Genomic DNA, 27943 nt, shown 5'->3' with positions numbered 1-27943 from the left:
TACAGCATGATTCCATATGTGTTATTTCATAGTTTTGATGTCTTCACTATTATTTTACCATGTAGAAAATAGTCAAATATAGACCCTTGAATGAGTAGGTGTGTCCAAACTTTTGACTGGTACTGTAGGTCTACTCTTACTTAGTTTGAATGCTAAGATTCAGATTCAGATTATTTTCATGAAACTTTACAGGCATGGTGAATTCACCACCAGTTTCAAGTTGAACACTATCATTTAATGATTCCTATTTATGGGTTGGGGTTTTCCTGTAAGTATTGTAAAACAGCAATTAGAATAATATTATTGAAATGGCTTTACAAATCCAACTTCATTGCCACTGACTTATTATGGGTTTACAAACACACAATACTATGAATATGGGGGCGGAATGCTTTTTCCTTTTTAGCTGTGCTTAGGAACCAACAGGCCTTGAAATTGTACTTCATGTTATAGATACCCTATAGTTGCAGCAGGCTCTTAGAAAAGCAAAAGCTTTCCCTTTTAGGATGATAACAGCCTTTACCAGAGTCTACTGGTGAGAAGAACTGTCCTTTTCAGAGGACAACTGAGCTCTGATTGGCCCAGACTTGGCTGCGTCTCAAATGGCCCCCTATTCCTTCCATAGTGCACTACTTTGACCAGACCTCCTTTGGCCCTCGTCAAAAGTAGTGCACTATGTCGGGAATAGAATGCCATTTGAGACTTTGTGTTGTATAATGGGTGTCAAAAGCATTACTGTACGACGGTTGATGAATGAGAGAGCAGGAATATAAATTAAGTCAAACACTACACTACATAATTTCCCTCACATACTTACCACGCAAATCTTCTGAAGCTTGAAATGTGTATTTTCCATTAAGGACACTACATATCAAAGTACACCTAAATAATTTAGTGGGGACATTTTTATAGACAAATAATACAGGGAGGATTGGTTGTTGTCTGCTGAGAGGTACATCGGTGATGAGGTATTTTGGAACTTTTAAAACCACATTTTTCTGCTCCTTCTCAAAAACACACACACACACACACACACACACACACACACACACACACACACACACACACACACACACACACACACACACACACACACACACACACACACACACACACACACACACACACACACACCAAGGCTGTTCTGAAGTACTAGAGGTTACCTGTTATCGTGCAGGAAAGAAAGAAATAACAGAGAATCTGGTCGATTTGTGCATTAAAAAAACACAGTTTTTCTCTTGTTTGAAGTAACTCCATACAAAGAGCTTAGAAGTCGAGAGCCAAACACAAGCAAAACAAAAGAACCAAAAACAGTGGTCAAAACATTTCACATCTATTACACACACAAACTTTGCGGTCATGTTGACATGGGCACTGGACAACATAGCCATGAACATACTAAATATACAGAAATATTCATCTCCCTCCAAATGAAGAAAAAAACAACCGTAACATTGTGTTCATATCCAGAACAAATCAAACTTAACATTGTGTTCATATCCAGAACAAATCAAACTTAACATTGTGTTCATATCCAGAACAAATCAAACTTAACATTGTGTTCATATCCAGAACAAATCAAACTTAACATTGTGTTCATATCCAGAACAAATCAACCTTAACATTGTGTTCATATCCAGAACAAATCAAACTTAATATTGTGTTCATATCCAGAACAAATCAAACTTAAAATATGGATGGATCAAAACCTTTCTAAATCATCTATAAGACTTCACAGTAGTTAACACCTTCTCTGATATCAGACAGAATGAGCTCTTAGGGCTCTATTTAATCTGGATCGCTGAAGCCTTACAGAATGAGCTCTTAGGGCTCTATTTAATCTGGATCGCTGAAGCCTTACAGAATGAGCTCTTAGGGCTCTATTTAATCTGGATCGCTGAAGCCTTACAGAATGCGCACTAGAAATGTAAAGGTAATTTCCGATTGAGGAAACATTTCCTTTACATTTCAATCGCTCTGTAACGCCGAACTTCCTCAAACCAGATTGAATAGAGCCTATTGAGACCTCATCTAATGGCCTTCTCCCATTTCAAACTGATTGTCTCCGTCTCTTCCATGATGGCCCGACAACAGCAAAGACATTGGATTCAGTATAAACATTCGCATAAGTGTAAAGATTTATTTGATCTTGGCCTAATAGGAATTGAAGCTGTAAAATAAATTAGATTGGCACAATAAGTGTGACAGGGTCTAAGGTAAGATAAGCTTGATTGTCCCCAAAGAAAGATGTGTCTTCGGCATTCAAATCCAGACTAGTCTGCTATGGGTCTGGGCACCTGAGGCCTCATGTATAAATTGTTTGAGATTTATAAATCATATTGTTGCTGTGGATTTCGTTGTATGCACAATTTAGGATTAAATATAGATAAAAAAGGTGTTATAAATGAGTCCCCTCGGCTGTCCTCGGTACCCTACTAAAGTCTTGGTATATATCTAGCATAGTGCTATACTCTTAGAAATAAAGGTGCTATCTAGAACCTAAAAGGGTTCTTTGGCTGTCCCCATAAGAGAACCTGTTGAAAAAAACGTTTTGGGTTATACCTTTCCACTGAGGGTTCTACATGGAACCCAAAAGGTCTCTACATGGAACCAAAAAGGGTTCTATGGGGACAGCAGAAGAACCCTTATGGAACTATTTTTTCCTAAGTGTCCACTATATCCAGATCAGAGCTGTTCTTAGTTTCTGAAAGTCCCCTGGAGATAAATCATAGCAGATGTCTATCTTTAAACACCGTTAATGTGAAGATGGGAATAATTTAAACATCAGAAGGCCCCAAGGCTCATGCATCACTAGCTCCATTTACACACTGATAAACATGAACACACATACACACACACACGCTCGCACACACACGAACACTCACACACATCTTTACTCAATACAAAACAGTATTTCAATGGTTTAGATTAGTTTTCCATGTGTCTAATTTAGGAATCTGTTATGATTGCGCAACCTACAAAGGAATACATTTGAGATTAGGATTTCTGAGAAACAGAAGGTAAATAGGAGTTATAACCCCACTTGAGATTCTGTTTCCATTCCTGACTCCCTAGGACAGCCTTTGTGACATAAAAGCAAAATCCCACTCCTAGAAATTAGCCTGGGCTAGCAGATTGGCTAAGAGCAAGGGATTCCACACTACACTCAATTCAGATATTCTGCGCTACTGATTAAATTGACCCCTGATTGAAATGCCTCAAAGACTTTCATTTAGGATCTAAGGGCATAATAATCTATGGGCATAATATAGGTGTATGAAAATAAACAGTGAATGAAAATACACTGTATTATTCACCCAAGAAAAATGACAACAGAATCTTTCAAATAGCCCTCAATTAGAATGATTTTCTTCACATTTGACAGATTCTGTACACTAGAAGGATGCTATTTCAAGGTAATTATGTTTTCGATATAGATAATTGCCTGGGGAAACGAGGGTTTTACCTTGAAACATCTTCCATAGGCCTAGATTGTCAAGACTTTTCTTTTAAAAAGGGTATATTGTTATTGTTTTTATGATTATTTTTGCAGGTAACCATACTGTTTTTTCTTCTCTCCTCCCTCTCTATTCATAACTGATATGACATAGAGAAAATCATTTCACCATATTGGAATGGCTTTCATTTAAGCACAAAACATCAAATAACACTTATTGTGGAATCCTAGAAGCTTCACATTAGACCTTTTGGCAAATGGACACGTCAAACAAAATACAGACTATTTCACTGAAAATATTCTCAAGAGCCAGGTGGTACTCAAAAATGTGTCTGCTAAACACGTTACCTATGCGATTCAGTCTGTCTTTATTTTTATTCTAAGTTAACCAATCCTTTTTACTCTATCTCTCTTGAGCCCATATCAAGACGTTCTGTATCTTCTGCACTCTTTAAATACAGGCCTTGTGACAAACACACCGCTAGCACAGTCAGCAGCTGTAAGCAGTCTGGAGGAGCTCGCTAGCTTCACGAAACAGACAGAAAATGTTTAAAGAGCAAGTCGTTGGCAAGGAAAAAAAACATTTAGTCATAAAAAATAAAATCCTCTAAAACACACTTTGACACTTTTAAAGTGAAAGTGGGAAACCATTATTTACAGGATTCCAGAACTTAGGCACAGGGAGCCTTTTAAACCATTGACCTCTTGTGTCGCCATGGACACACACACACATGCACTGTGCTGTCCGACAGTATGTGACCTTCAGGGGATCTCTTCAGTGTTGGATTCAGTTCACACAGAGCATGCCTCTCATACTGGCAGCCCACCCCACACACCCTTTGGTATAGGCAAAGCAACAATACAGTTTCATCATCACCATTAGCATCATCATCTTCATCATCATTATAATAATCATCATAGTCATTCTAATTATCATCTTCTTCATCATTATAATCATCATCATCAACATCAACATTCCCATGATGTGTTAAGTCCCACAGATAGCAGCTTTAGGACGCGCCACATTTCAAACGCGGCTCCCGTTTCATGTACTGTATATCTTAGTGTTTTTAATAAGCAGCCATAGCAGCAGCAATGTCATGTAAATGAAGCATCAGCCATCATTGGCCAATTCATGGGAGAGATATCACTGTCCAGACACACACTGTCTTCTCCTTCACAGTCTGGGGCTGAACCCACCAGTTCTATCTATGAAATGTGGAACTGCGGCGGGATATTAGAGAAACGTCTCCATCTTGGTTCCTCTATTAATTCTACTCTCCTCCGACACTCAGACTGCCTCCCGCTTGTCAGGCGTACGTCTCCCCTGTCTTAAGAGCTACCAGCTCAGAGTCCTCAGAGGTGTGTCTGCCGTTTAAGTGTTCGCTGTTGCAGTCGTGGTGGTACATGAAGGCGGGCACCTCAGTGATGGATGTGGCGGTGTAGGAGGTAGAGCGCATGGAGCAGTGGTCCCTCCGTCTCTGACCCCACTGGGCCTTGTACTGAATCCATTGTCGCTTCAGAGCCGCCTGCACCTGAGAAAAAGGGACATTCAGATTATAAACTGTATTCTCTAATGGGTGAGTAAACATGCAAACGCATAAACACACACACACACACTCATAGAGAGAGAGGGTACAACCATATTTAGCTACTCTTGGAAGACAATGGAAGTACATTTCATAAAAGCTTCTTTATGAATTAAATCAATGCATTTCAGCTGTTGCCTTCATCAGGGTTTTACAGACTCATTAGGCAGGGACAGGTGCCTAGAACAAATACACATAGCCTGTTTGTACCTCACTGTCATCACACAGCATTTTTTTCACCAAAGAAAACAAGTGATAGACAACAATACAGATATAAACAAATAAAATAAACTGTGTGCAGGTGTGGTTGGAAACCCAAGGGCTGATTTGAAAACCACAAATCTATATACAGTCATGTGAAAAAGTAAGTACATCCCCTGGAAAGTATTATTTATAAATGTTTTTAACATTTTTGAACACATGGATATGAGCTAAATTCCCACCACATTCATTGACAAAGGTAACCCAGTGTAACAAATCACCCCCAAAAATGTTTGGGAAAATGTTATGGAATTAAATAAACAAAAATGCATTTTCCTTATGCAGAAAAAGTTAGTACACCCCTACCTTTATCATCACATTAAATGGCTAAAATTAGAATCAGGTGCACCAAAACAGGTGCAAATGATTAGAAAATAATTAGAGAGAAATTAAGGAGGGTCCAGCCTTCCATAAAGATTAGAAACTTGGTCTGGTTTGGTCTTAACCATATGGGTGTGTGGTAATACGTCATGCCAAGATGCATTTCTGTAGATTTTTTTAATGAATAAATAATTGCAAAGTATAATCTTTCAGTGTCATTTGTTAAAATAGGTTACCTTTATCTGTCAATAGTGTTGAAGTGAAGATTACATATCCATCTGTCCAAATATGTAAAAAAAGAAAGAAAATGACTACTTTCCAGGGGGTGTACTTACTTTTTCACAAGACTGAACATAAGTACAAAAATAAAAACGTTTGTTAAAACAGATAAAACCTACTATTTATAAGTGTATAAATTAATTGATCAGTAATTACGAAGGAAAAAAATTATATTATGGAACGCCATTTGGTTCTTTTCGTGTCAAAAAAGATGCACGTCAATCATCACAATTACATGCACGTGGCCAATTATGCAAATTAGGCGATGGCGTCATTTAGTGACTTCTAGCGACTTTTAGGACAGCCAATAGCTACTTTCCTTACTGAGGAGTTGGCAACACTGCGTGCAAGCCCAGCGCCACTAGTACTTATCAGTAGCACTGTCAAAGCTGTACAAAAGTCTGCAAACAAGCACACACCGGCCACAAACGATGTTTCGCTACACTCGCATTAACATCTGCTAACCATGTGTATGTGACCAATACAATTTTATTTGTTCACAATACCGCATTGGTAATAAGGCATTATTTGTTTGAACGCTACTTCTGGGGTAGCTAGCTAGCTTTAGCTGCGTACCTAGCTAGCACCAATACAACCAGCCTGAAAACAATGACCAGTAGAAACTGCAGTTATTTTCATTATTCTTAGCAATGATTTAGGAATCCTTGTGAGTAAGTATTAGCTAGGTAGCTACTTGTTGTTCGCCTATTGAAATTGAACTTCAGTTCATGAAAATAAATAGCTAGCCAACTACTTAACCTTGTTGCCAAAAGCTAATGTTATAAACAGCCAGCTAGCTTCATCGGACTACTGAGGCTTGACCGGACCGGGTTGTGTTGTGAAGCTAGCCACAATAAGTCTTGGGGATCAATGAAATGTGGGTATCAATCTACTCAATACCCAATATACACTGCTCAAAAAAATAAAGGGAACACTTAAACAACACAATGTAACTCCAAGTCAATCACACTTTTGTGAAATCAAACTGTCCACTTAGGAAGCAACACTGATTGACAATAAATTTCACATGCTGTGGTGCAAATGGAATAGACAAAAGCTGGAAATTATAGGCAATTAGCAAGACACCCCCAATAAAGGAATGGTTCTGCAGGTGGTGACCACAGACCGCTTCTCAGTTCCTATGCTTCCTGGCTGATGTTTTGGTCACTTTTGAATGCTGGCGGTGCTTTCACTCTAGTGGTAGCATGAGACGGAGTCTAGTGGTAGCCCTCCATGTGCTCGCCAGAGGTAGCCTGACTGCCATTAGGTACCGAGATGAGATCCTCAGACCCCTTGTGAAACCATATGCTGACACATGCACATTTGTGGCCTGCTGGAGGTCATTTTGCAGGGCTCTGGTAGTGCTCCTCCTTGCACAAAGGCGGAGGTAGCGGTCCTGCTGCTGGGTTGTTGCCCTCCTACAGCCTCCTCCACGTCTCCTGATGTACTGGCCTGTCTCCTGGTAGCGCCTCCATGCTCTGGACACTACGCTGACAGACACAGCAAACCTTTTTGCCACAGCTCGCATTGATGTGCCATCCTGGATGAACTGCACTACCTGACCCACTTGTGTGGGTTGTAGACTCCGTCTCATGCTACCACTAGAGTGAAAGCACCGCCAGCATTCAAAAGTGACCAAAACATCAGCCAGGAAGCATAGGAACGGTCTGTGGTCACCACCTGCAGAACCATTCCTTTATTGGGGGTGTCTTGCTAATTGCCTATAATTTCCACCTTTTGTCTATTCCATTTGCACAACAGCATGTGAAATTTATTGTCAATCAGTGTTGCTTCCTAAGTGGACAGTTTGATTTCACAGAAGTGTGATTGACTTGGAGTTACATTGTGTTGTTTAAGTGCTCCCTTTATTTTTTTGAGCAGTGTATTTTTTCCCAACGCATATATTTATATTTTTATTTTTTATTTTTTTATTACCAATGTAGAAAAGTCTGTATACATACAGTACGTACATAAATAGACACTTATAACATATGCTAGGGGGTACAACAAATGACAAATGATACACAATAAGAGCTAACTGTTACAACGCTAATGTTCTCTGCATGTCACTGAGTAGACTGATACCCCATGTCATTGATCCACAATCCATAGGTAAGGCTGTACAGTGAAATAAGTATGCCCACAATGCAATTCTAAAGTATAATACATCCAGTGTGATTTCAACATATTTTTGTAAAATTAACAAATTATTGTCTTTTGTTGATTTTATATAACAACATTCCAAACGCGTTTAGCATGATCTATTAAATTATGGCATAATTCTACTATTTGTATTAATTTGCATCACTGTCAATGATTTACTTTTATTTTGAAGGCTAAGCGCAAAGTCCAATATTGTGGCTAATCCTTATTGTGGCTAGCTTCACATAGAGGGTCCGACCACCATTAATCAAATAAGAACTGTTTTATAAATTAGGGTTATTTTAGATGATGACACCTAGCTATATGGTTAGATGGCTAACTATAGCTACTGAAACAGATGATGTCGTTTTGCTATGTTTTTGGGGAAGAACATGGCATCCATCAGCTAACGATCTTTTTTTATGACCAGCACATTAGGTGCGCGAGACAACTTTAACAGCGTCATAGCAAACGTATCGATGAATCGTTGTGACATGGAATACGACTGATAGTGTAATCAATGTGTAATAACTACGTAAAAAATGTATGAACGCGTTAAATTATTATGTGACGTGCAGTCATATTCAGGTCCTGATTGGTCAACATTCATATTTGACACGTCAAATAACACTATTTGACGTGTCAATAGAATTTTCTTACACACTCACATGAACACACATACAAAACAAACAAATATATTATGGAACGCCGTTTGGGTCTTTGCGTGTCAAAAAAGATACACGTCAAATAACACTATTTGTTGGGCATTTTAGTGTCTAACCACACACTTTCATCAATATGCATGATCATTAACTCAATTTAATGTGACAGCTGAGGAAATGTGGATTGATTTGATACATGTTAATAGAAGTTTGTAGATATGAATTTGGCAAGAACTGAATTCAATCACAATCTAGGCTCCCATTTCCTGTCATTACTTGAAGCACCTTCCTTCCTCACTGAGTTTAGTGCAGGTTGAGTAGCTTGAGGCATTTAAACAATAGTTAGCCACTTTTGAAAAGAGACACGTGAACACAAGTGTCAATTTAGGCTAGATTATCTGCTTTTTGTTTGTACATTTTACATGATGAGAGTATCACATTTTTGAGCACAGTACCAATCTGATTAAGGAGCGTTATCTTGTGTGATAATGTTATACTGCATGATAAGTGTGCAGTCTAAAAATGTAAATCAAAGCAGTGTGTGAAATAGGGCCCAATTCAATAATAATAATTATTATAATCTGTATCGCTGAAGAGTTACAGAATGTGCCATAAAAGATGTAAAGGTAATTTCCGATTGAGCTGACGTTTATTGTGAATGCAATCACAGCTAACGAGGGAACATTGCCTTTCAATATCAATCACGCTGTAACGCTGAACGTCCGTGATACGGAATGAATAGAGCCAATAGTTAACTCAAAAGAACGGGCTGACCCAGAACAAGGAATGTCTAATTCCTGAACAACGCCACACTAATTACTGAGGGAAAATGAGGACAGGACACACTGCACTCTCCCATGATCTAATGATGCAGAGCATATCAACAACTAGCATTCAAAAACAATAAAAAGGCGACCAATCGCATGTCTTTCTTCAGTATGCTGTTTTTACTCTTGTTTTGTAATACTCGTTGTTCCTGCCAAAACCAGCAGCTGGACCGAGACACACTGCTGTGCACAGGGTTTCTCTTTCCTTTGTATTAACTAATTGTACTCTGTTCCAAAGTAGTGCACTATATAGGGAATAGGGTGCCATTTTAGACACAGCCTAGAAAACATAAAAATAAGTACAACTTTTTTCCCCATTGGCTGAACTTGACAAAGAGCTATTCAACAGTCTGTGTTGTTTGGACTGAGTCTCAAATGGCACCCTATTCACATATATACTGTAGTGCACTACCAGGGCCCATAGGGAATATAGGGAATAGGGTGTCACTTGGAACATAGCCTAGGTCTATGCAGTTTGGCCACAGAATCAAATCGGGCAATGAACTCAGCCGCAAAAACGAATGTTTCAGAGACAGTACAAACTATTATGCGGCAAAGCAAACAAACATTCCTCTACCGAAAAAACAATAACTTTGTGTCAATGTGTCTTTTATCCCCCCGAAACTGAATCTGTTCTTTGGACATGTCGAACTTGTTTACGGGAGCCGATGGAGTGACGCTGATGAGGTCTGATTGCTCATGCAGGAGCTAACGATTGACCCGTTTACCCAGCCCAGAAATCATTTCCAATGTATAAAACATAACTTAACACTGCGCCTGATAATGAACGAACGCTGTGTTAATTCGCTGTGTTTTTGTCAGTGCCAGATACCACCTCATGCTGAGTATTCAAATAAGGTATCAGTTTTTCTTGGTCTGTGTATTGTTTTTGTTTTCTCGTTTCTCAAGCGAAGAAAATGCTCAGTCAGTCCCTCTTTCTCCTAGTCTCTGGCCAAGCAGTATGCAACCCCTGAACTATCAAATGCGTTCTATCAACGTATGACATTAACTAACTGGGTGGGGGAGCCCACTGGTGAATCTAGACAGCAAACAGCTGCAGGCTGAGCTAAGTGGGCAACAGACAGGCAGACAGACAGACAGACAGGCAGACAGACAGGGTGATTCGCCCCAGAGAGGTTCAAGTGTCTGTCTTCTTTCATCTTCATCTGAGATGGCCTTACTGCTGTTGTCCTTGCTGCTGTACAGGAGTCAGCAGCAGAGACGCTCCCTCCCACTCTATAACCACGGACCACTCATCAATGTGTTATCAGGTGCACAAGATGGCCGCCTGTTGACCTGGAAACGCCACCAGGCAGCGATGAGCTGTTTCAATGGTATCTGACTTGTCTTCCCCTCAACATGACCAATCAAAACTGTACTTTACCAAAGGGTAAGGGTTCTTCAGAGGTTCAAGTGTAAACTGTACTTAACCAAGGGGTAAGGGTTCTTCAGAGGTTCAATTAAAACTGTACTTAACCAAAGGGTAAGGGTTCTTCAGAGGTTCAAGTGTAAATTGTTACTGTATACTGTCAACTGTACCTCAAGAAACAAATTATCTAAGAGTCGAACTGAATGGGAAGTGAAGAAAAATATTTGCTTGAGTTTTACTGAAAAGTAATGCTTACCTCGCCATTGAAAAAGCAAAATATCGTTGCCACTAGTAACCCCTGGAGGAAAAGCAAAAAAACCAAACATCAGATACTCTCGCTAATATTAACATACTGTTTGTCAGCTCAGAGCTTTGGCAAGGACTGTGCTGCTGGCATACCATCAGTTGCATAATTTACCTGGTAATGCATTAATATATGCATGATGTAGTCATAGCGATCAGTAGCATTACCTGGTAATGTGTTAATATATGCATGATGTAGTCATTACCTGGTAATATATGCATGATGTAGTCACACCTGGTAATAAACTCAGCAAAAAAAGAAACATCCTCTCACTGTCAACTGCGTTTATTTTCAGCAAACTTAACATGTGTAAATATTTGTATGAACATAACAAGATTCAACAACTGAGACATACACTGATCAAGTTCCACAGACATGTGACTAACAGAAATGGAATAATGTGTCCCTGAACAAAGGAGGGGTCAAAATCAAAAGTAACAGTCAGTATCTGGTGTGGCCACCAGCTGCATTAAGTACTGCAGTGCATCTCCTCCTTATGGACTGCACCAGATTTGCCAGTTCTTGCTGTGAGATGTTACAGTCTATAAGTCTATAATAAACAGCGAGGTAATGGTAATGTATAATATAGTCATTACCTGGTAATATATGCATGATGTAGTCATTACCTGGTAATATATGCATGATGTAGTCATTACCTGGTAATATATGCATGATGTAGTCATTACCTGGTAATATATGCATTATGTAGTCATTACCTGGTAATGCATTAATATATGCATGATGTAGTCGTAGACCTCCCCCGCCAGGCGGTTCTCTGGCCTCCAGGGGAAGATGACAAACTGGATGCCCAGGAGAGGGACCAGGATCAGGGTAGCTCTCACTGCCTTCATGTACATGTTAGACTCTGCCCGGTGGGTGTCCCTCAGCTTAGTAACCAGCACCCTCACGATGTTTAGCAAGAAGAACAGATTTACCTGGGAAAGAAAAGAAAGAAAGGATTTTATAAACAGCTGAAAATGGTTGCTGTCACGTTCTGACCATAGTTCTTGTGTGTTTTACTTGTTTTAGTGTTGGTCAGGACGTGAGCTGGGTGGGCATTCTATGTTGTGTGTCTAGTTTGTCCATTTATATGTATGCCTGATATGGTTCTCAATCAGAGGCAGGTGTTTGTCATTGTCTCTGATTGGGAACCATATTTAGGTGGCTTGTTTTGTGTAGGGGTTTGTGGGTGGTTGTTTCCTGTCTTTGTGTTCTGCACCAGATATGACTGTTTTCGGTTTTCACATTTATTGTTTTGTTGCTTGTAGTGTTCACGTTATTATCTTTATTAAATCATGTTGAACACTAGCCGCGCTGCGTTTTGGTCCTCTCCTTCATCCCAGGAAGAAAGCCGTTACAGTTGCAGTGTCTGAAAGAGCTGCAACCTAATCTGATTATAATGATTTTGTCTGAACGATGGAAATCTCAACACCAGCATGAGAAACCATTTGCTTTGATTGATGTGTTGCACATTCAACAGTATAACAATATAGGATTATAGGTCCAACAACGGCAACCCATTGAGTTTTGATCTAGCAGAAAATCCATGAACCATATGGGTGGCAGGTAGCCTAGCGGTTGGAGAGGTGAGAGTTGCCAGTCTGAATCCCGAGTCTGACGTGAAAAATCTGTCGGGAAGTGGAGGGTCGCTGGTATAGAATCCTAGATGCCATTTCCTGCCATTGTGCCATTTAGCAAGGCACTTAACCTGCCACAACAACTGCTCCAAGTGCGCCCAGAGTGGCAGCCTCCTGCTCCAACCTCTCCAACCTGTATATATACAGTACCATTGAAAGGTTTTTCTTTATTTTTACTATTTTCTACATTGTAGAATAATAGTGAAGAAATCAAAACTATGAAATAACACATATGAAATAATGTAGTAACCAAAAAAGTGTTAAACAAATCAAAATATATTTTATATTTGAAATTCTTCAAAGTAGCCACCCTTTGCCTTGATGACAGCTTTGCACACGCTTGGCATTCTCTCAACCAGCTTCATGAGGTAGTCACCTGGAATGCATTTCAATAAACAGGTTTGCCTTGTTAAAAAGTTAATTTGTGGAATTTCTTTCCTTCTTAATGCGTTTGAGTCAATCAGTTGTGTTGTGACAAGGTAGGGATGGTATATAGAAGATAGCCCTATTTGATAAAAGACCAAGTCCATATTCTGGCATGAACAGCTCAAATAAGCAAAGAGAAATGACAGTCCATTATTACTTTAAGATATGAAGGTCAGTCAATCAGGAAAATGTCAAGAATTGTGCAGTTGCAAAAACCATCAAGCGCTATGATGAAACTGGCTCTCATGAGGACCGCCACAGGAAAGGAAGACCCAGAGATACCTCTGCTGCAGAGGATAAGTACATTATATTTAACTGCAGCTCAGATTACAGCCAAAATAAATGCTTCACAAAGTTCAAGTAACAGACACATCTCAACATCAACTGTTCAGGGGAGACTGCGTGAATCAGGCCTTCATTATCGAATTTCTGCAAAGAAACCACTACTAAAGGACACCAATAAGAAGAAGAGACTTGGGCCAAGAAACACGAGCAATGGACCGGTGGAAATCTGTCCTTTGGTCTGATGAGTCCAAATTTTAGAGTTTTGGTTCCAACCGCCATGTCTTCGTGAGACGCAGAGTAGGTTAACAGATTATCTCCGCATGTGTGGTTCCCACCGTTAAACATGGAGAAGGAGGTGTGATGGAGAGGGGATGCATTGCTGGTGACACTGTCTGTGATTTATTTAGAATTCAAGGCACACTTAATCAGCATGGCTACCACAGCATTCTGCAGCAATACGCCATCCCATCTGGTTTGCGCTTAGTGGGACTATCATTTGTTTTTCAACAGGACAATGGCCCAAAACACACCTCCAGGCTATGTAAGGGCTATTTGACCAAGGAGAGTGATGGAGTGCTGCATCAGAGGACCTGGCCTCCACAATCCCCCGACCTCAACCCAATTGAGATGGTTTGGGATGAGTTGGACTGCAGAGTGAAGGAAAAGCAGCCAACAAGTGCTCAGCATATGTGGGAACTCCTTCAAAACTGTTGGAAAAGCATTCCTCAAGAAGCTGGTTGATAGAATGCCAAGAATGTGCAAAGCTGTCATCAAGGCAAAGGGTGGCTACTTTGAAGAATCTAAAATATAAAATGTATTTTGATTTGTTTAACACTTTTTTGGTTACTACATGATTCCATATGTGTTATTTCATAGTTTTGATGTCTTCACTATTATTCTACAATGTAGAAAATAGTCAAAACGAAGACAAACCCTTGAATGAGTAGGTGTGTCCAAACTTGTGACTGGTACTGTGTGTGGAGTGGTTGGGATAAAAAGGAAGTCAAATTTCGGTTAGCCCTTGCATACAGTTGATGAACCAAGTGATCTTAACCCACCTTATGCTGGGGACAATAAAAGGCCACTTTAAAATGTTTTGATACACAACACAATGCCACAGATGCCTCAAGTCTTGAGGGAGAATTTCTACCAGAGCTGTTGCCAGATAACTGAATGTTAATTTCTCTACCATAAACTGCCTCCAGCGTTGTTTTAGAGAATTTGTCAGTACAGCCAACCGGCCTCACAACCGGAGACCACATGTAACCACACCAGCCCATGATTTACACATTCGGCTTCTTCACATGTAGGATTGTCTGAGGGGGTGCTGAGGAATATTTATGTCTGTAATGAAGCCCTTTTGTGGGGAAAAACTAATTATGATTGGCTGGGCCTGGCTCCCCAGTGGGTGGGCCTGGCTGCCAAGTATGTGGGCCTATGCCCTCCCAGGCCCACCCATGGCTGCACCCCTGTCCAGTCATGTGAAATCCATAGATTAAGGTCTAATGAATGTATTTCAATTTACTGATGTCCATATATGAACTGTAACTCAGTAAAATCTTTGAAATTGTTGCGTTTAGATTTTTGTTTATTATAGTTGCAAAGTTGATAATTAGCTAAAATGCTAAAAATGTCCGTGATGAGATTCGTATGTGCAACCTTTTGAGTTCCTAGACGTTCGCATTAAGTAACTTTCTGTCTTATGCATCCATACCAAATATAACATATCATACTAATTTCGGTATCCCGGATTTACATTTGCTATGTTACGTCTAGTCTATGAGACCAGGCTGTACAGGATGTAGCCTTGAGTGTTCACTTTAGGCATTTCAGTTGAGTAGGGTGTGACTTACGAGCAGCGCTGCCATGATGGGACCGTGGACCACGTAGAGCAGGTGGGTCTCAACACTCATCCAGCAGCTACAGGAAGGAGAAACATTAGCCGGTAAACAAGTCCCTCTCTACAAACAGACAATGAAGTATTCTTCTTCTCCTTCTAGATATGTTTACTGCAGCCCACCACACAGCTGCTCAGCTTATTTACAATACCACTGCACAGGACCATTACTCACTTGTCATCAAAATACTTCTTCCTCGCCACAGCGTGAATGGATGCAGGCACTAAGGGAAACCCTGGAAACGAGAAGACAAACACTGTAAGGACATCTGCAAAACTTGAATTAATCAATTCATGAACTAATGATGTTGGTTTTATTATAAAGTAAACAGCTATAATGTTTTTACTACAGTAATTTGTGTGTAATTCCTCATTTATAAGAGTCACTTTTTGTATATCTACTGTACTGTAACCTGTATAGAAGAAGTTAAAAGGGAAGGTCGCCCCATGCACCTCTCTGATTCAGAGGGTTTGGGTTAAATGCAGAAGACACATTTCATTTGAAGGCATTAAGTTGTACAACTGGCTAGGTATCCCCCTTTCCCTTTCACTCAAAATAGAAAATGAGCATAAACACAGCCGAGGTAAGTGGATATCCCTTTGAACTATCCCTTTAAGGCTGTTAAGTATTGATCATGCAATTTATAGTGAAGATACCTGACAGAACAGACAGTGGAAGCTCTTTCTAAACTCAAAACAAGCTTATAGCATCGTGTTGTCTGCTACAAGCTTAGCAAGAACAACCTATACGAGGCCATTTCCTCTACTTACCAAGTCTGGTTAAATCCTTTCCCTAAAAACAACACAAACCATGCCAGTATTTATTGGGGTTCTCATTTTAGCTGGGGCCATAAACAGATGAAACAGATGACGTTCAGAAACGCTGATTGGCTAATGGCCACAAGCTGCATCAAGCATAAATTAAAAGTACAACTATCATGCATGTAAACACATTTGTGTTAAAAAAATAGATTAATTAGATTGCTTTTATAAAATATTATTTTTGTTGCATTCAACTGCCGAAAAATGTAATCAAGGTCAATTCCTTAGTAGGTGACGTCAGAGGTCAGCATCTGGGAGAAGTTGGAGCTCAGGGATGATAGACAAGTTTCCCACTAGTAATTACCAGTTGGAGGTAATTCCCAGTCGTATGTGGTAAATACCACCTTCTCAATTGGTTATGAACACAGCATACGAGCGATCAGTCCAGCATCTTGTCAATATGTAGATAATCTTTGGTTGATCATTTATTATTTGTTCCTTTGTTGATTGACTCTCCTACACTTCTTATTGGATTATAATTTATCTTTTTGTGGAAAGAATTTAACTGTTTTTGGGACGTCGGATTTAAGGACATTTCAAACATTTTGATTCACCTTTTTTGGTTTTGTGACCATTCAACTTTGGATTATTGAATTGAATTGACTGTTGACCTTCTATTGCTGGCTATAACCACTGATCCTAGATCTGTGGTTAAGGCAGGTAGTAAGACTCACCCCAGCCTAGGAGGTAGTACCAGTGTAGGTGCTGCTCCTCGGCGAACACAGCCACCACAATGAGCGTGTGCAGGTAGATCCCCTCACACAGCATCCAGAAGTAGTTACAGCCCAGCATGTACATGTGGAAGAAGTGCAACACCTTACAGCCAACCTGCAGGGGATTAGGATCACAAAGAGTTAGTCACAGAGACAATAACAACAACATTAAACAATAATAACAACAACACAAAGCCCAACACTCAACCAGCCCTGACACAAAATCGTTAGTGGGGTATAATGATTTTTCTGAGAGGAGGATGTTTACCCGTTTACCCCTTACTGCTCGAGCCACAGCGTATCCCTCGCTCCACATTTCAGATAGTTGTATTTGCCAGAAAAAATAGACTGTTAAGCAGCCTATATTCTGTTCAATAATATCCCCACATTCTTGTCCGTCAACACCATACTATCATATGTCTCTTTCTGTCTTTTAAAGCCTTTCTATTTTTTTAATGGGGTTGCGTCCCAAATGGCTCCCTATTTCCTACAAATAACGAGGGTTCTTCAAAGGGTTGTCCTATGGGGACAACTGAAGGACCCTTTTAGGTTATTGATAGCACCTTTTCTTCTAAGATGGGACTTGGTCAAAAGTAGTGCACTATATAGGGAATAGAGTTCCATTTGAGACGGGCCTATACATATTAACTGAGGCTCATCCTCTAGTTTTTCCATGTTGAGATTCCTGGTTCTCAGCCCTCTGTCTCCAAGTGTGCTGATCTAATTAGAAGATACTGGCATTGGTATTAGCTAGTCTCCTGTCCCCGAGGTCCGTGTACGCAGCATACGCAGCCTTAAAAACATGTCAGTCACCCACAAACTCTTAGCCATATGTCACCTCCTCCTCTCCCCTCTTCCTCCTCCTCCTATTTCTCTTGCGCCATTACATGTATGGTGAAAGACAGTTGACATTACTAAGGTCTATTGGTGTGATCAGAACACTTCATGGGAGCTCCCGAGTGGCGCAACGGTCTAAGGCACTGTATCTCAGTGCTAGAGGTGTCTCTACAGACCCTGGTTCGATTCCAGGCTGTATCACAACCGGACGTGATTGGGAGTCCCATAGAGCGGTGCACAATTGGCCCAGCGTCGTCCGGGTTAGGGTTTGGCCAGGGTTGGCCGTCATTGTAAATAAGAATTTGTTCTTAACTGACTTGCCTAGTTAAAAACCTCTTAAGGATCTGCCCCTTTTTCAATTTTTGCCTAAGATGACATACCCAAATCTAACTGCCTATAGCTCTGGACCTTAAGCAAGGATATGCATGTTCTTGATACCATTTGAAAGGAAACACTTTGAAGTTTGTGAAAATATTAAATTCATAAAAACATTATATCTGGTAAAAGATAATACAAAGAAAATAATATGCGTTTTTTGTATTTTCTTTGTATCGTCATGTTTGAATTGCAAGAAAAAGGCCATAATGTATTATTCCAGTTTAGATTTTAGATGACAGCAGTGTATGTGCAAAGTCTTAGACTGATCCAATGAACCATTGCATTTCTGTTCCAAATTTTGTATCAAGACTGCCCAAATATGCCTAAATGGTTTATTAATACATTTTCAAGTTCCTAACTGTGCAATCTCCTCAAACAATAGCATGGTATTCTTTCACTGTAATAGCTACTATAAATTGGACAGTGCAGTTAGATTAAAAATAATTTTAAATAATTTCTGCCAATATCAGATATGTCTATGTCCTGGGAAACGTTCTTGTTACTTACAACCTCATGCTAAACACATTAGCCTACGTTAGCTCAACCATTCCGCGAGGAACCCACCGATCCTGTAGAGGTTCAATTTAAGATTTTGTTTTTAAACGTCTCACCACTTCATAACCACAGCCTGATGTAATGGGACTGTCTGGATGGTTCTCAGTGTTTTATGGAACAGAGTTTAAGGCACTCATGTCTGACGATTCCAAAGTGTGTCTCAAGTCTTTGCCCTACTTGACCTGAGCACTAGGGATCCACTCCTCTTTCACTACTGGCAGACTACTAGTCTCTGCTGTGATCCACCAGAGAGAAAGAGACCTTGTTCTTTTTGTTCAGAGAGAGCTGAGTCTATTCTCCCAACAGAGCACCACATCCCTAAATCAAACATGCAGTCAGAACACAGACCAACCCAGTCTAAATTTGCCGCTCTAGAATTTCAACATGTTCCACTAAAGACGTGTAGTATGTGCAACCAACTGTGATGGGATTTTTTTTCATCCCATCCCTGGAAATCAAAACCATGTTGTCTGAGGTGTGAAAGACAAACTGCAATTTGGTTCAAAACAAGCAGATTATAATAAATTTAAGACAGATTTGTAAAGATTGGGAAAGATGGTTCTGAGCCAATGTTGCTAGAACATAGCTATTCATATTCATTTTGAAAGCTGTCGTTCCTTCCTCCCTGTCGGTTGGATCACCAGGGTCAGCTGGTATATCTGAATAAATCTCCGACTGTGAATATGCCAGTTGGATTAGGCTTGAAGTCTGTTTCTCCAGTGAGAACGTGATGGTACGGGGAGAAGAGACGCTGAAAATCAAACCCAGACGACAGTTATTTGCTCTAAAGAGATGCTCCAATCGAGAGAATGATAACAGGACCTTACTGTATACATTGGGCCAGCAGTTTTTTACTAACCATTTAACCTAACCGGGGAAAAAAACAATGTCTCTACTCATAGGCTATCCATCTCTACAAGCCCATGTTCTAGATATTTCTCTACATTAACATCATCTCTACAATTCTCAGACCTGTTTTTATTATTATTATTATTCGATTTTTTTCTTTGTATTTTTATGGAACAGAAGCCTGCAACTCTGTAACTCTATCTGCTGAGTCACAATACTGTATAATAAGAAGATGATTTATTCAAATAATTTCCATTGAAAGGTGGACAATGAAAATGTCTCTTAAAAGACAATACTGAAAGTATCAGAAAGGGATGATTATTCCAGATACAGTAATGTCACATTCCATAGAGGCAGATTTACTATCTTCACCTTAACAGACCTTAGGATACAAAGAATTTACGTTTGACTGAAACTCAACGAGTGGCAACTGTTCAAAAGTCTGACAAATGAAAGAAGTCTGAGTGATATGAGAAGTATAGCTCTGGGCTGTCTGTTAATGGCAAAACACATTAAAAAGATATGCTGAAAAGAAGAAATTATATTCTAACGAACGCTTTTAGAAAAAACAGCTGATATAGAGTAAACTAATTTGAATGAAATAAAATAGTGCTCGAGGGCTACATCGTTTTTAAGAATTCAAACAAGTATTATTTTGAAATGATCATGCAGTGCAATACTGAGCAACACAGTACATTATATTTCCTCTTCTCATTGATCTTCTTTACCTTAAAGGTGAAATGTATTTCTGTGATGTATTTGACTGTGATATGGGTTGAGTAAAGTAAAGTGATACTTACTGGATTTCTTCCCACTACATCTGGGTTGTTGACCACTGCTATGAGGTAGATGAGGGTTAGGGCGGAGTTGAGGACATAGGAAACAAAGAGGTTCTTATGAAGCGTGATCCTTTGGCAGCTCAGGTTCCTGAGTGAAGACAAAGACACAGCATAATAACGTTAACATATGATATGGGTCTGGCTGCGGTTACCCCAGCAGACATTCACAGAGAGAGCTACATCAAACTATTTACTAAATGACAGAAGCCAAAAGATTAAGCTGATTATCAATTTTTTTGGTGTGAAAATATGTAGGGAATGCTGTCGAGAACATAGGTTACAGAATTGTAAGTGATACAGAGAGAGTGTAAATTGTAAGTCTGAAACGAGAGAACAAACTTCAATATAAATCGTTAGTATGTGAAATCTGAAAAATAACTTCACAGTTGATAGTCACAGATGAAAATATAATCTGCAAAGCTGGAGGTAAATTATTCTTGTCATGAGAAACTATTAAAAAAATGACTGGGACTGTATGCAAATCGAATTTTAACAACATCAAATAATGAATATTCATGATGAAAAATCCATTCTGCACGTTGCAATAAAAAACTAATCTGCAACTTCAACATATTTAATCCTACAAAAAATATGTTTCGAGCTTTGATGAAGAAAACAGGACGATAAATAACATGAACCATTGGAATGACTAACTCTGACCCATAATGACTTAGTCAGATGTTGCGGTCATCTGAACGAAGGATCCTCTTGTAAAATATAAATAAAGATTGTCATTCCATTCAGAGCATGCTGTAAACTGGTATAAAAATACACAACACTTCTCCCAAGCAACACCAAAGAACTGATATCATTTGCTTCGGTTCAGCCGTGCTAAATACTGGCACACACAACGTCCGACAATAAGTGGAATCAGTTGTCAAAAAAGATTATTGACGACTGTATTTGAGGTCCCTGTGGAGCTTCCTGATTCTCACAGAATCTGATACAGAAGCGTATTAGTCACATAATAAGTAATTTACAAAGTAGTGGGGGTAAAATCATCAGTAATCAAAAGCTCCATCATCCATATGGATGGCAGTGGAATCAAATGATACTATTTTCTATAAAAGGTTAGGAAAGTAATGCCAAACACGAGCAATTAAAGATAGGAGGAAACAGTGTTTACTGGAGTGAAAACACTTTGTGCCAAACCTGTGTACAGCAACAATGTCCTGTTATCTGTCTCCAGTCATTAGGAAGCTAATGTAACAGTCTTGCTGTAAATGTGTTGTTTATAGAAGAAGAAGAAGAAGAAGAAATGTCAGCATGGCAACATTAGTAAATTACTTATTCTGGGTCAGTGGTGTGTGATGTCTTTGAGAACAAGGCTACCTTTAAATGGCACAACAGAAGTAAAATGACGTATTAGCAGAATATCTTCAAACTAGGATAAGCAGAAAATAGAACAGACAGAAGAACGCTCTTCATCTGAAGATGCTGTATGGATGTTCTCAGACTACACCTAAACAAGCTAAAGGAGTTTCAGGGCAACGTCTGACATGCAAGGTACAGTAAAAGCAGGAACTACCAAAATGATAACCCCATGTACATTGACACTTTAATCAGACAGGGCCTGTCAAAACAGACAGCCATTTTATGACAACAAGCATCATGTATGCATTAGGACAGGATCAAACTGCACAGTGATACAATATTTTTTAAGCTAACCCAACTGTATTTTTCCACAGCTAGCCGGAGTATTTTTTGTCGGTGAGTCCTGGCAGTGATGAAGTGGAGGCCATAAATAAGAAGACAGTGCAGCTGTACTGCGTCAAATACCACTGTAAACTGCACATCTGGGAACATGAAGACTTTCAGTTTTAAAGGGATCAGCCTATAAAGATAGTGCCATGATCATAAAAACGATGTTCCCCTAAAAAGCAATGCTTTGCTTGCCATCTTTAAAATGTAATTGAGGTCATAATTAGCTGATGGCTTTGATCGTCCATTGATGCTTTACAATGCCAAGAAAGGATCTATTCTATTCTGATTCGTGTCATGACACAGACACAGTGTAGTTTGAGCGTTTACTTTTGTTTTGGATAGCGGCTAGTTGGCTACTAAGATATGCACCTGAACTATGTCTTAGCTAGATTTATGAGCAGGTATAAACTTTGCGGAACATTGCAGTCTGTTACAAGACCTACTGTACGTTAGCTCACATTGCAGTCTGTTACAAAACCTGTTGCTCCACAGCTGCATTTGCTGGTTAACACCCTACTTGCTATATCCATTGAGATTAGAAACACGTCAAATGTCAACATTTTGGGAATTTTCACATTGGCAACTGAGCCAATTGAGAACTATCCCAAGTCTGTATTAACCAATATGATGCAGAAATGTTGTTTTTGCTCCTGCAGTTATGTCCCCCATAATGTTTATTCAAGGATAATGGCCTAATGGTTATAGACTCTTAGAAAGAAATGTTGTAGAACGAACCCTCTGTAGAAAGGGTTCTACCTGCAACCCAAAAGGGTTCTACGTGCAACCAAAAATGGTTATCCAAGGGTTATCCTATGAGGACAACCGAGGGAACCCTTTCAGCTTCAAGATAACAAGTACTTTACACCACTGCGGCCATCTTTACGATTCAGTTATCTTAGAGGAAATACACAGCCATCTCTTCAGTTAAATAATGACAAGATGATTGATAAAGCACTCTCAGATCCTTAGGAGAAATATATTATACCGCCTGAACTGTATCAATCGCAGTCATCACCACCATCAATATTATCATAACTTTCATCATATTTATCACCACTATCATCATCAACATCCTCATTTTCATCACGATTAGATGTGTCTTCATTTTCATCATAATCACCATTATCACCATCGTCATCATTATCACCATCATCAGAAGTATTCATTAATCATGTGGGGGAAAAAGCTTTGATAGTCCAAGACCGACTACTCTCCCTAATCAAACCAGTAGTTTGTTTCATAAAGAAAGCAACAGCAGCATCTATAATTACCTGAAGTAGAAGAATATGGCCAGAGAGATCAGGAGGGAGGCTATGGAGAAGGCATGACCAACAATCGCCATGTAGTACAGGATATAGGCCATCTGGAAAATACAGAAACATGAACATTAAAACAAACAGGATCATACAGTGGTGCATCAAGGACATCCGTGAACCATTATAAACTGGGTGGTTTGAGCACTGAATGCTGATTGGCTGACAGCTGTTGTATACCACAGGTATGACAAAACATTTCATACAGTGGTGCATCAAGGACATTCATGAACCATTAACCCTGACTTCCATTTTCTACCTTGATGTAAACAAACTATGAAAGGGGTGAGACTAGGACCTTAAAGGGATACTTCGGGATTTTGGCACTCATGATTATGATTATCTACTTCCCCAGAGTCAGATGAACTCGTGGATACTATTTTTATGACTCTGTGTCCAGTAGGAAGGAAGTTTTTGCGAGACGATATTGTCTAGTGTTACCGCAATGACAAAGTTTACAGGAACAGCTAAAATAAAAATGGTAACCACCAGTTCATCTGACTCTGGGGAAGCAGATAAAGGGCTTCACTGCCAAAATTCCAAAGTATCCCTTTAAGGTTTAGGACCTGGGTATTTCAAATCAGGTCCTTAAGCTCTGCAGCACAGCTGGTTTTCATTCGTACTCTAATCACAGTGTGACTAAGCCACGCTTGAACCATTTACCATGTAGAACAGTGGTCACTAACTGGTCGATTGACTGGTCAATCTCCAAGCCATTCCTAGTCAATAACCATTTATGTAAAAAGAAAATGATAAAGCCTTGCGTTCCTATTTTTTTAAATTAGTTTTGCGGTGTTGGCGGCAGTTGCACTTGATTCAGTAGCCCTAGGGCTGGGAAGGCAAAGTGTTCTCATTTTGAACCATTTCACGTGTCTGTGTTTGCTAACTACCTCTCTCAAAGAGTGCAGTGTATGAAGTCAGAACATCTGCTGTCTCAGCCACTGCTTATCACCAAGAGTGAACCCCAAGGCTCGATCCTAGGCCCCACGCTCTTCTCAATTTACATAAACAACATAGCTCAGGCAGTAGGAAGCTCTCTTATCCTTTATATGCAGATGATACAGTCTTATACTCAGCTGGCCCCTCCCCGGATGTTTTGTTAAACGCTCTACAACAAAGCTTTCTTAGTGTCCAACAAGCTTTCTCTACTCTTAACCTTGTTTTGAACACCTCCAAAACAAAGATCATGTGGTTTGGTAAGAAAAATGTCCCTCTCCCCACAGGTGTGATTACTACCTCTGAGGGTTTAGAGCTTGAGGCAGTCACATCATACAAGTACTTTGGAGTATGGCTGGACGGTACCTTTGCCTTTTGGTAGGCTGTCATTGTAAATAAGAATTTGTTCATAACTGACTTGCCTAGTTAAATAAAGGTTCAATGAAGGTAGAACTCCACCCACTTGGCAGGCCCAGAGAGCAAATCAAGTGCACCTATAGGTCTACTGCTGACCAATCAGATAGCTCAGAACACTGTGTCTGCACAGTTTCCTAGAGCCATAGACTGTAAAAGAAGTTGATTTTTTAAAATATTTATTTATTTCACCTTTATTTAACCAGGTAGGCTAGTTGAGAACAAGTTCTAATTTGCAACTGCGACCTGGCCAAGATAAAGCATAGCAGTTCGACACATACAACAACACAGAGTTACACATGGAATATTTAAACATACAGTCAATAATACAGTAGAAAAATAAAACAAAAAGTATATATACAGTGAGTGCAAATGAGGTAAGAAAAGGGAGATAAGGCAATAAATTGGCCATGGTGGCGAAGTAATTACAATATAGCAATTAAACACTGGAATGGTAGATGTGCAGAAGATGAATGTGCAAGTAGAGATACTGGGGTGCAAAGGAGCAAAATAAATAAATAAATACAGTACGGGGATGAGGTAGTTGGATGGACTGTTTACAGATTGGCTATGTGCAGGTGCAGTGATCTGTGAGCTGCTCTGACAGCTGGTGCTTAAAGCTAGTGAGGGAGATATGAGTCTCCAGCTTCAGTGATTTTTGCAGTCCGTTCCAGTCATTGGCAGCAGAGAACTGGAAGGAAAGGCAGTCAAAGGAGGAGTTGGCTTTGGGAATGACCAGTGAGAGATACCTGCTGGAGCGTGTGCTACAGGTGGGTGCTGCTATGGTGACCAGTGAGCTGAGATAAGGTGGAGCTTTACCTAGCAGAGACTTGTAGATGACCTGGAGCCAGTGGGTTTGGCGACGAGAGTGAAGCGAGGGCCATCCAACGAGAGCATACAGGTCGCAGTGGTGGGTAGTACATGGGGCTTTGGTGACAAAACGGATGGCACTGTGATAGACTGCATCCAATTTGTTGAGTAGAGTGTTGGAGGCTATTTTATAAATGACATCGCTGAAGTCGAGGATCGGTAGGATGGTCAGTTTTATGAGGGTATGTTTGGCAGCATGAGTGAAGGATGCTTTGTTGCAAAATAGGAAGCCGATTCTAGATTTAATTTTGGATTGGAGACGCTTAATGTGAGTCTGGAAGGAGAGTTTACAGTCTAACCAGACACCTAAGTATTTGTAGTGTTGGAATCGGCTAAACTTTGAACATTGAGATATTAAATGAATGATAGGAAATGAAAGAGACTGGGTGTTATGTTAGAAGTTAATGGTTCTCTGAAGAAAGACAGAAGGCTTTGGAATGTGTTTGATGGAGGAGAGGAGAGCGATGGGTTGATATAGGGAAGACAGATGGACATCTGTGTATTAGATTAAAGAGGGGTTGAGGTCAGGAGGTGAGGACAGATTCTCTTAAGAGAGTAATACATGTTTGGAATCATTTTACCCTCTTTATTAGCTTCCCGTAGAGCCATAAAATGTAAGGATTGGAGAGAAACAGGAGTGTCTTAAGTGGGATGTATATAAACTGTGATGTCTGAAATGTTTTGCTGTCTGATTTCAGCTGTACAGAATCTTTGGGATGAATAAACTTGGTTAAAGCTTCTCTAGTGTTTGTGGGTTATTTACTCTGAAAAAGAAGAACCTAACAGTAGTTATCCACATATTCTAAGTCAGGGCCGTCCAGAGTAGTGATGCTGGACGGGCGGGCACGTGCGGGCAGTGATCGGTTGAAGAGCATGCATTTAGTTTTATTTGCATTTAAGAGCAGTTGGAGGCCACGGAAGGAGAGTTGTATGGCATTGAAGCTCGTCTGGAGGTTAGTTAACACAGTGTCCAACGAAGGGCCAGAAGTATACAGGATGGTGTCGTCTGCGTAGAGGTGGATCAGAGATAACAGGCCCTCCGATTTGACACACTGAACTCTATCAGAGAAGTAGTTGGTAACCAGGCGAGGCAATCATTTGAGAAACCAAGGCTGTTGAGTCTGCCAATAAGAATGTGGTGATTGACAGAGTCGAAAGCCTTGGCCAGGTCGATGAATATGGCTGCACAGTAATGTCTCTTATCGATGGCGGTTATGATATAATTTAGGGCCTTGAGCGTGGCTGAGGTGCACCCATGACCAGCTCTGAAACCAGATTGCATAGCGGAGAAGGTACGGTGAGATCCGAAATGGTCGGTAATCTGTTTGTTAACTTGGCATTCGAAGACCTTAGAAAGGCAGGGTAGGATAGATATAGGTCTGTAGCAGTTTGGGTCTAGAGTGTCTCCCCTTTGAAGAGGGGGATGACCGCTGCAGCTTTCCAATCTTTGGGAATCTCAGACGATACGAAAGAGAGGTTGAACAGGCTAGTGATAGGAGTGGCAGATCATTTTAGAAAGAGAGGGTCCAGATTGTCTAGCCCGGCTGATTTGTAGGGGTCCAGATTTTGCAGCTCTTTCAGAACATCAGCTGTCTGGATTTGGGTGAAGGAGAAATCGGGGAGGCTTGGACGAGTTGCTGTGGGGAGTGCAGGGCTGTTGACCGGGATAGGGGTAGCCAGGTGGAAAGCATGGCCAGCCGTAGAAAAAGGCTTATTGAAATTCTCAATTATAGTGGATTTATCGGTGGTGACAGTGATTCCTAGCCTCAGTGCAGTGGGCAGCTGGGAGGAGGTGCACTTATTCTCCATGGACTTTACAGTGTCCCAGAACCTTTTTGAGTTTGTGCTACAGGATGCAAATTTCTGATTGAAAAAGCTAGCCTTAGCTTTCCTAACTGCCTGTGTATATTGGTCCTAACTTCCCTGAAAAGTTGCATATCACGGGGGCTATTTGATGCTAATGCAGAACGCCACAGGATGTTTTTGTGCTGGTCAATGGCAGTCAGGTCTGGAGAGAACCAAGGGCTATATCTGTTCCTGGTTAAAAAAAAAAGTGTCATGCTTATTTAAGATGGTGAGGAAGGCACTTTTAAATAATGACCAGGCATCCTCTACTGACGGGATGAGGTCAATATCCTTCCAGGATACCCGGGCCAGGTCGATTAGAAAGGCCTGCTCGCTGAAGTGTTTTAGGGAGCGTTTGACAGTGATGAGGGGTGGTCATTTGACCGCGGACCCATTACGGATGCAGGCAATG

The 27943-nt window shown here is 40.2% G+C and overlaps 1 protein-coding gene across 1 annotated transcript in view; it reads right to left on the bottom strand.

The window, feature by feature from the left end:
* Positions 1-1204: 1204 nt before the first annotated feature.
* LOC139559299 (calcitonin gene-related peptide type 1 receptor-like) overlaps positions 1205-27943 on the bottom strand; it is a 95655-nt gene continuing 68916 nt past the window's right edge. The window contains exons 9-16 of the mRNA XM_071375170.1: positions 23425-23516; positions 20411-20537; positions 16953-17106; positions 15632-15692; positions 15413-15479; positions 11928-12146; positions 11164-11205; positions 1205-4992 (exon numbers count right to left, since the gene is read on the bottom strand). Of these exons, the coding sequence (XP_071231271.1) occupies positions 4768-4992; positions 11164-11205; positions 11928-12146; positions 15413-15479; positions 15632-15692; positions 16953-17106; positions 20411-20537; positions 23425-23516 (987 nt within the window). The 3' untranslated portion in view covers positions 1205-4767. The remainder of the gene's footprint in view (positions 4993-11163; positions 11206-11927; positions 12147-15412; positions 15480-15631; positions 15693-16952; positions 17107-20410; positions 20538-23424; positions 23517-27943) is intronic.

Source organism: Salvelinus alpinus, chromosome 29 (assembly GCF_045679555.1).
Source record: "Salvelinus alpinus chromosome 29, SLU_Salpinus.1, whole genome shotgun sequence".
Classification (NCBI taxonomy): Eukaryota; Metazoa; Chordata; class Actinopteri; order Salmoniformes; family Salmonidae; genus Salvelinus; species Salvelinus alpinus.
Note: the sequence above shows the minus strand (reverse complement) of the source record. Positions and strands in the feature narration are given on the sequence as shown.